This window comes from Fragaria vesca, linkage group LG5 (genome assembly GCF_000184155.1).
Source record: "Fragaria vesca subsp. vesca linkage group LG5, FraVesHawaii_1.0, whole genome shotgun sequence".
Classification (NCBI taxonomy): Eukaryota; Viridiplantae; Streptophyta; class Magnoliopsida; order Rosales; family Rosaceae; genus Fragaria; species Fragaria vesca.
The window spans coordinates 26,754,574-26,763,760 of NC_020495.1; the positions used below are offsets into that span (position 1 = coordinate 26,754,574).

Here is a 9,187-nt window from a genome sequence, read left to right on the forward strand (position 1 = left end):
GTAGTTTTTGTTGTTATCGGTAATAGCTTTCTTTGCTGGTGGCAGTAGTTCTTTTTGCTATCGGTAATATCTTTTGTTGTCAATGGTAGTAGCCTTTTTTGTCGGTAGTAGTATCTTTTGTTGTCAGTGGTAGTAGGTTTTGTGGTCGCTAGAATCCTCACAGATGGTCGGCCGGAAAGTTTACCGGAGGTTGGCCGGAAAGTTCGTCGGAGGTGGGCCGGAGACCTCGCCGGAGGTCAATCGGAGACTATTTGTGGTTGTTGACTTTTTACATTAGTGACATTTTTGTAAATATAAGAGAGAAATTCTAATTTTTTGGTTGGATGGCAGTCTGTAATTTTGTTAAACTTTAATACCTAATATAAGACTGTATTTAGGCTTAGGTGGACTTATGTGGGTAAAAATGTTTGGGTGGACCTATATGGGAGAAAATGTCTCCAAATGGACTTTTATGTAATCGGCCCTTTTTAAAATCGTGGTCATTTAAACTAAAAAGTTTTAGATAAATAGATTTTAAAATTTTACCAAACAAAAAATCAATACAAAATGGTGATTATAAGATTTTCATTCCCAAAACTCAATACCAAACTGGGCCTTCGTGTATTTAGTTCTTCCTATTATTAGTAAACAATCTTACAGAACGGAGAATATGATTATCTGGAGTTTGATAAACCAAAACATAAGCTATCTGGACAGTCATTGACTCATTGTTGGCTATGTCTACATCAAAAGCACCAAAAGTTGCTTCACACGAATTAAATCTGCTTCTAAGTTCTAACCATGAAAAAGTTGTTCGTATATTTCCTGATAAATCGATAATGCAAATTCATCCCAGCTTCACCATCTTTATATCAATTGGTATTCAATTTCACAGAATCTGAAGCGGTATTGATCATCACATACGGTCAGAAAAGATGAACAATCAGAGGCTTGAGCAATATTGAAACGAAAAGTAAGTTTCTCATATATCAAGTCTTAAATGGTATGAATTACATGTTTAAGAAATCAAGTATACAAAATGACACAACCCACAGATTCCCAAATTATTTTCGCCACAATCAGGCAGAACCACTTTTAAGTTTTAACCAATTACAGCTTTTTGAACAGATACGAAGTAAAGATGTAAACAACCAATCGAAAGAACTGTAACACTGGAATACTGTAGCATCTTTCAGCAATGAGAGGAATGAGAAAGTGCCGAGATCAATCACATGAGGAATATATTTGGAATAAAAAAATAAAAAAAATAAAAACAAACAAAATAATGGCACACAAAGATGCTAAAATCAGGAATTTATAGTCAAGCTTAGGCAAGCTTCTTGACTACTGCTGCCATATACTTCCCTTGATGCTCTGCGAGCCCCAACTCTGTTTCACTTGGCTGTCTTGAGCCATCGCCAGCAAAAACACCTGCACCATATGGAGAACCCCCTCTTACTGAGTCCATCTTGAACATTCCAGCTCCAAAAGTATACCCAATGGGAACAAATAGCATTCCATGGTGTGCTAATTGCGTGATTGCTGTCCAACTGCAATATACAACAGCACAGAATACTCAACTTACTTATCACATTTATATATGGGAGTAAGTTTTACTATATATAAGTCGAATCACAACAATTGTCTCAAACGACGAAAGTAAAGGAGAACTCACAGACAAATTATCAGTATTATAGAACATGACATACATCTTGCATTGTACTATATTCAAGTTTTTTAGTGATACCAGCACATTCAGCCTTGCTTAAGATGTACTCTAATATATAATTGCAAGTTAAACCCAATAGTTTTTATATACTTCGCCGTAATGCTAAGGACAAATCATCTCTTCAAATGCACATTGGAAAGAATGTCAACCTAAAGATTCGAGCTTTGTGAATCAAAGTTTGACCAAGTTCTTTGCAACAATCAAGATCATATAGAACAAGCACCAGAATTACATAGTTTCAAATGCAACCTGTGATAGCCCGAAAACATTTCAATTCTAGTCCAAAGCTTCATTCTCTCAAACAATGTATGCTTATATAAAGCCGGCTTCGACCTATTGAACCTCAGCAATACTCATACATTGATCAAGCTTAAGCAAATATAATCCACATAGTCAATGGCATTAAACAATTAGTAATTGAAAGCTTACGCTGTGGTTTCTTGGCCACCGCCCTGAGTCCCCGTACTGACAAAAAACCCGGCCGGCTTTCCGGCGAGGCTCTGCTCCTTCCACAACCCTCCGGTCGAGTCGAAAAACGCCTTCATCTGCGCCGCCATGCAGCCATACCTCGTCGGAAACCCAAACAATAACCCATCCGCCGCCGCCATCTCCGCCGCCGAAATCTCCGGAATTCCATCATCCTTCGAAGGCGCCTTCATCGCCTCCAGAACCTCCGGCGTCAGCGTCTCCGGCACCCTGTACAGCACCCCCTCCACTCCCTCCACGCCGTCCACCCCCTTCTTGATCCTCCGCGCCAGCTCCTCCACGTGTCCGTACATCGAGTAGAACACGATGAATATCCTCAATTTCGCCGCCGCAATCGGACGCGACGCCTCCGAGACGGCGTCGTTTTGGCTGGAGTCCGGAATGGGATTGGAATTGGAGGCGGAAGTGTCCTCGGCGGCGATCGGGGCGTCACGTGAGGCGCGCGTGGCGTCTTCGGTGGCGACTACGTCGGACGGGACCTTCTTCTTGCTTGGGACGCAGCCCCCACCTTTCCCCATCTTCAGAGAATAATGAGGATAAGGTCTGCGCCAAAACCCACACACCAATTTCTGAGCTTAACTTGGTCTCTTCTTTTACAGTCAGGCGCAGACTACAGAGCTTCTTTTCCAAACTTCGAAGCGTAAAAATGATTGATTTATATTTCCCCGGGACACGTGGCAACTTCAGAATTTAAGCAATCACGTCAATTTTTCATTTTCTCTTCCTTTCAGTTTTCTAATAGACGAGTCTTAACTCTCAAGTTATTAAAACTCTCAAGAGAACGAGCGTATAAATCGTAAATGAGAGATTTTGAGTTAAATTATATTACAATACGAGTCTCAGTGAGAGATTTTATGTTTTACTTTCACGATGGTATTTGTTATAGATGATCTAGGAGGATGAGTTGCTGGGGATTGGATTCGTGATGGTATTTGTTGCAGGTGGTCTAGGAGGATGAGTTGGGATTGGACTCTTTTAACATTGTGCTTTAGCCACCTATCAATCATTAACGATGTACCTAACACTTGATGATGATTGATTAGAAATGATGGAATATGCCATAAAGCAGTTTTGCCACTAGAACATCCCAGGGAATAAAGAGCACGACGTTTTACACGATGTTGACCTTGCACCAACATGAACCTAATTCATAAAAGATTAGGCATAGCTTCAAAATTTCCTGGAAATGGTCACAGATTTGACAGATGTCACTAATCAGAATGATAGCTTATGTTGATCAATGGAGGAATAAGATGATAAAAATTGTTTGCAGGAACAAGACACTAGGTTACAAGATGATAACACAAGTCGCAAGGTCAAGATTTACTACAATAATCTTGAATCTTGCTGATATTTAACAGTCAAAATAGGTCAAAATGTACACTACTATAGCAATCTTAAGAGTCGCTCTCGAAAGGGTTTTCAATTTCCCTACATTAGTATGATTTTCAGGGAAATGCTGCAATACATCTCACTTGGGATTCCTGAGAACAATGATTACAGAATCCCCACGAAGAAACATCTTGCTGATGAACCTGTCCTTGTTCACCGCTTGGGCTTTCTTCCTGCCTTTTCCAGTCCTTGGAACCTGAGAATGAAAGATCTGTATTAGAAAAGGACCTTTGAAAATAATGAAAATTAAACATAATAATTGAACAAAGATACCTCAGTCCACATTTCCTTGACATTTTCCAAAACCATGTTGCAGTGCCGATCAAATGCTCTCACAGTGCCAAAAAGTTTTCTGTTGTTGCGGCAATTGATGAGGACCTACAAGCACAATGAAAACCCATTTGAATCCGGATACTTTCCCTACATCTGAAAAGCCTCAATGGACAGAAAATCATGAGAAAGCATTACCTGTGTATGATTCTTGACACTCATCATGAGAATGGAGAGTGGTCCTGTATTGAACTCCTCTTCTTCATTCTTCACAACCTGCAGCAGTCAAACAATGAGCAAGCAACAAAACTCAATTATCAAAACAGGAGTACAAAGTTGGGGTTTAAATACAAAAGTAGACAAGTGAGATCATATCTTTTTAATATTTTAGTTACATAAATAGTTAGTTAGTACAGATGGTTACAATCAGCTGGTTAAACAGAAAGAATGTTGTGACTTGTTCGAGGCCATAGTCAATACAATTAGAATTTGATAGGCACGGAGAATCACTTGATACTATTGCCAACCTTCAATGCAATTTGCGCCATAAAGAACGGACACCATTGCTCTGCAAATTGGCTTAATTGATTTCAACAAAAGGAATCAGAAAGGAACCGTACAATTTTCAACTTATGAGAGAACTCTTAAAACAAATGGAGGAGGAAGAATGAATGTCTCGACTTGTTCGAGGCCATAATCAAAACATGCAGAATTTGATAGGCACGGAGAATCGATTGATATTATTGCCAACCTTCAATGCAATTTGCGCCATAAATAATGAACGCCCTTGCTCTGCAAATTGGCTTTCTTTTCTTTATTCAAGTAAAATATTTTTGAAGTAAAGAAATGAACCAAATGTGAGAAAACTCTCGTACTAATTGGAACATATGGTTAAACCTAAGAAGAATGGATGTCACGATTTGTTCGAGGCCATAGTCAATACAATTAGAATTTGATAGGCACGGAGAATCACTTGATACTATTGCCAACCTTCAATGCAATTTGCGCCATAAAGAATGGACGCCATTGCTCAGCAAATTGGCTTAATTGATTTCAACAAAAGGAATCAGAAAGGAACCGTGCAATTTTCAACTTATGAGAGAACTCTTAAAACAAATGGAAGAGGAAGAATGAATGTCTCGACTTGTTCGAGGCCATAATCAAAACATGCAGAATTTGATAGGCACGGAGAATCGATTGATATTATTGCCAACCTTCAATGCAATTTGCGCCATATTTTAAATATTGACACTCTTGCTCTGCAAATTGGCTTTTTTCATTCATAAAAGAAAAGGTTTTCAAGTAAAGAAGCATAGGAAAAGAAGAGAAAAGAAATCATACCATTTAAAGTACTCTTATGGAACTGGGAAAACACCCGGGACCAAGTTAAATCCTACATGAATATAGAGGATAATTGAGACAATTATTTTCTTTAAAGGTAAAAGAAAAGAAACACAGGCATAGACATATAAGCCATGAACAGTTAAATAATGTGACAGGTATAGTTTTCAGAAGGCACACAACACAGTAATACCAATCAACATGTACATTATAACAACAGATGACACAGTTTTTTAGCTTATCAGACCCGATTGACTAACACTACTCAATATCACACAATAGATAACCAATTTCAGCACAACAGTTAACTCAATCCCAGCCAAAAAAAGAACAGACATAATAAAGATGAATAACTTAAGGGCAGTATAACTTACATCTACATCCATTGGCCAGCCAGACATCCTGAGCAGGAGGCAAGGTCTTCCAGACTTGATCCAAAAACTCTGCGTCAAACCTGCCAAAAAATACATCAACCCAATCAATCAATTTGACATATACAGCTTATAAATAAGATCTAAATAACAAACTCAGCACAAATCTCATAGTATAAACCTAGAAGAACATTACATAACAAGATGCATAAAATGTATCATTCCAAAACAAAAGATTGTGTAATCGCAAAAACCAGCATAACATAGGTAGCATAACATAGACCGACGACGAAGTCCAAACATCGGCGCTCTTAACAACCACATTAACCAATACATTATTAAAAACATAAAAAACTGTCGAATAGAACCTAAATCTAAATATCAAAACCACCACAATAGCTGAAAATCTAATTCAAAACAACCAAAAAGAAGCACAAGGAGCATCAATTCCTAAAAGACAACAGTACAGTTTGTATGTATAAGACAATGTAACTAAAAGAATCAAGCAGCCTCTTCAGTTCAGGTCTCCAAAAAATTTCCGCATGGAGAACCTCGGAAGAACGAAAGTATATATGGATCATCACCAGAGGCATATACAGACTTCATCAAGACCCTAAAAAACAACTAGAAAGATTCAAGCTGGCACAGCACAGAGGCTATCGCTAGACACTAAAACCTAAAATAACAAAAGAGCTACTGATTCCTAAGCAGTAAATCAACCAATGTTATTGAATAAACAGGGTTTCGGAATAGGAATCATTACCTTTGCGGCTTCGTCGCCAAAGCAAAACAAATCTAAGAGAGGAAGCGAGGAGAACACTGTGGCTGCGGACTACCCAAAGTTGGGGTATATAAGGACCACAGGTGCCCTAGGGCGGCATATGGTGGTTTGGGCTTCAAATTTAAGTTGGTAAAAGCCCAAATATAAGCCCTCGGTCCAAAAACAATTGTAACCGGAACCTTTTGGCCCAGATAACAATCCATGTGAACCTCATCTCTTTTTTTCTTTTTCTTTTCATCCTTGTCAAGAGCTCAACTTTGAACTTTATGCGTATACAAGTTTGAAATTTGCCGCACTTTTCTCTTAAGGACGCTGTTCCATTTTGTTAGGCGCAAAATGAAATTGAGCATGTTTCCCATCTCTTCGTTGTTTTGTGTATGACTATGATTCGCGGGTGACATTGAGTAAATTAAAAGAGTATTAAGTTTAAACAGTTGCATAAGTGTTTTAAAAAGTTTATATGATTTGTTACGTGCAACTTTGTGCATGACTTTGATTTGGTGGGTGACATTCTGTGAAATTGAGTGAGGATGATGGACTTTTGAATGAACGGTTGAATGACATGGTATCAATTAATGTTTAAAACACTTACACAACTGTTCATTCAAAGGTCCACACTTGATCCTTACTATAAGTCCATCATTGGAAACTCTCTGTACTTTTCTAATGTATTATGGATTTGAATTTCAAACTCGAAGTGATTGATTTTACACTATTACTTGTCGAGTTTCTCCAAACAGAGTTTGTAATATATGTTTGAAGTTTGTAATGAATGGACTCGAGTTAAAGTTGAACGATTTTTTTGATGAGTCATGCTAATGATCTCCTCAGACAAATCCTAGCTACTAAATATTACTAAACTCGATGTACGTATCTGACCACAGACGATATTATAAGGATATCAAACTACAAATTGTGGAAGCTGCTAGAACTGCATATAATTTAAGTACTTGGTGCAAATACAATCATCCAATCAGGCCTAAAGTTTTATATTTTACCTTTCTCTAGAGCTTTTTGGTGTTATAACATATAGAATGGAACAACTGAATCGATGCAACGTTTTGAATTGCAAAGTAATTAGCTATCTTCATAGACTTTTGGCAAATCAAGACTTATTTTCATAATTTCGAAGCAAACAGTAAGGGATATTTTCCATCGATCCCTCTCAACCAGCCATTCACATGTTTGCCCTGTGGAAACAGTAAACGCTTTGATTACAACCTATGTCGACGAACGGTACAAGTAGAATTTATATATATTAGTAGTACTAATCTGACAGGCCAGTTGTTAATTAACCTAATAAATCTTCCCTACCGGTGCGCATCGGCCGCAGCACTACAAGTATATCATTGATCACTTCCTACAGTCCTCGCACACATCCAACACGCTTTCAAAACTTTCAAACACAAATGTGAAAGGTTCAGCTATTGTATATTGTATTAATCTGTTCAAATCCATACATAGTACGTAAAACACGATCGATTCTAGTGTTTTGGTTATGGGATTACAAATGCAACTCAAGTACAAGCCATGCATATCGAAAGGATTAGATCGCGTCATTGAGTATATAGCTCTTATATCACGATAGAATTCGGTTCGATCTATGCCATTTTACTCGAACAAATTGCTTTGTTAATGTTGTCTGATGACCTCTTATATAAATTTAGGTTTAAAGGTACACAATGCAGATAAAAGAATCTATAAAAAAAGGTACACATTGCTTTGCACTGCTACATACACAGCCCTTCCATAATATACCACTGTCTTCGGATCTAAGGACACCTGAGGAGAGTGATCGATCTAGAAAAATTCGATCTGACGCTCCGAATATCCCTACCAACAGTACACACGGCCACTTCGATATCGCGACACGTGCCTCCACCCCTCAGATTATCTTAGGGCAAAGGACCAATGAAAGCCCTGGCCAGAGCACACAAAACACCAGTGGGAGTGGGACGCCATGTGCAAAAGCCGGTAGTGGTTCACTAGTTCTTTCATAAGGCAGCAGAGAGGAAAAGCCAGCTGCTTTGGGGAATCCCTGAAAAGAGTGAAAGAAAATGCGTAAGGAAAGGAGGAAGGAATGCCACATAGCGCCCTGTTCTGCGATCCATCAACTCAGTTTGGTTCGTACAGTTTCTCGATGTTTCTTCATTGTTTAACTATGTGGTGTTTGATAATTAAGGTGTTAATTAAGTTTTGATTCTTCTGTCTTTAAATTAAACCCTCTCAAAGATACTGACTTAGCTGTTTGGGAGATTTCTTGCTTTTGATTATGGGGAATAATCCTGCTTTCTGTTTTGTATACGTGTTACTGTGGTCCTAATTAGTCGGGCTTTAAAACCAATGAAAGTGACAAAGCCAAGGGGTTTTGCTTCCAATAGCATAGATTAAAGGTAGCTTTCTCTTTAGTGTCTTTAAGCATTTGTTTAATTTCCATAAGTATTTGACTAATGGCTTTTTCACCAATGGGTAAGATGTGGGTTAGGTAACAACCTGCCATTGGCAAAGTGCTCCGTCCTAAACCATGGGTTAAGAGCCTCTAATATAATAGATCAAAGACCCACTTAAGTCATAATCCACCTAATAATGGCCTAAATTAAGGCGTAATTCAAGGGTTGTTGAAATCAATGTTATTGTTTATATCATGTAAGTTAAAGTTGTAATTAGGAAATGAAATATTGAGCTCGCACTTTGAGGGGGTAGGGTTTTAGTATGGGAAGAGGGAAACATGGAAGAATACTGTATGTGGCATATACAACACGAACAATCTTGACTCGGAAGGAGCTTAATAGAAGAGAGACCTAGATCCTGATGACATTATCAATCTAATCATCAACA

The 9,187-nt window shown here is 38.3% G+C and overlaps 2 protein-coding genes across 2 annotated transcripts; both read right to left on the reverse strand.

Moving 5' to 3' along the window:
* Nucleotides 1-1,083: 1,083 nt before the first annotated feature.
* Nucleotides 1,084-2,810, reverse strand: LOC101298026 (flavoprotein WrbA-like). The gene is made up of 2 exons (XM_004300559.1): nucleotides 2,138-2,810; nucleotides 1,084-1,529 (listed from the first exon to the last, which is right to left on the reverse strand). The coding sequence occupies exons 1-2, from the start codon at nucleotides 2,710-2,712 to the stop codon at nucleotides 1,307-1,309; spliced, it is 798 nt and encodes a 265-aa protein (XP_004300607.1). The 5' UTR covers nucleotides 2,713-2,810; the 3' UTR covers nucleotides 1,084-1,306.
* A 649-nt stretch (nucleotides 2,811-3,459) lies between these two features.
* LOC101298321 (probable small nuclear ribonucleoprotein Sm D2-like) lies at nucleotides 3,460-6,365 on the reverse strand. Its single transcript, XM_004300560.1, has 5 exons — nucleotides 6,332-6,365; nucleotides 5,572-5,651; nucleotides 4,055-4,132; nucleotides 3,860-3,964; nucleotides 3,460-3,782 (listed from the first exon to the last, which is right to left on the reverse strand). Exons 2-5 carry the CDS (start codon nucleotides 5,596-5,598, stop codon nucleotides 3,666-3,668), a joined length of 327 nt encoding a protein of 108 aa, XP_004300608.1. The 5' UTR covers nucleotides 5,599-5,651; nucleotides 6,332-6,365; the 3' UTR covers nucleotides 3,460-3,665.
* Between the last annotated feature and the right edge of the window lie 2,822 nt (nucleotides 6,366-9,187).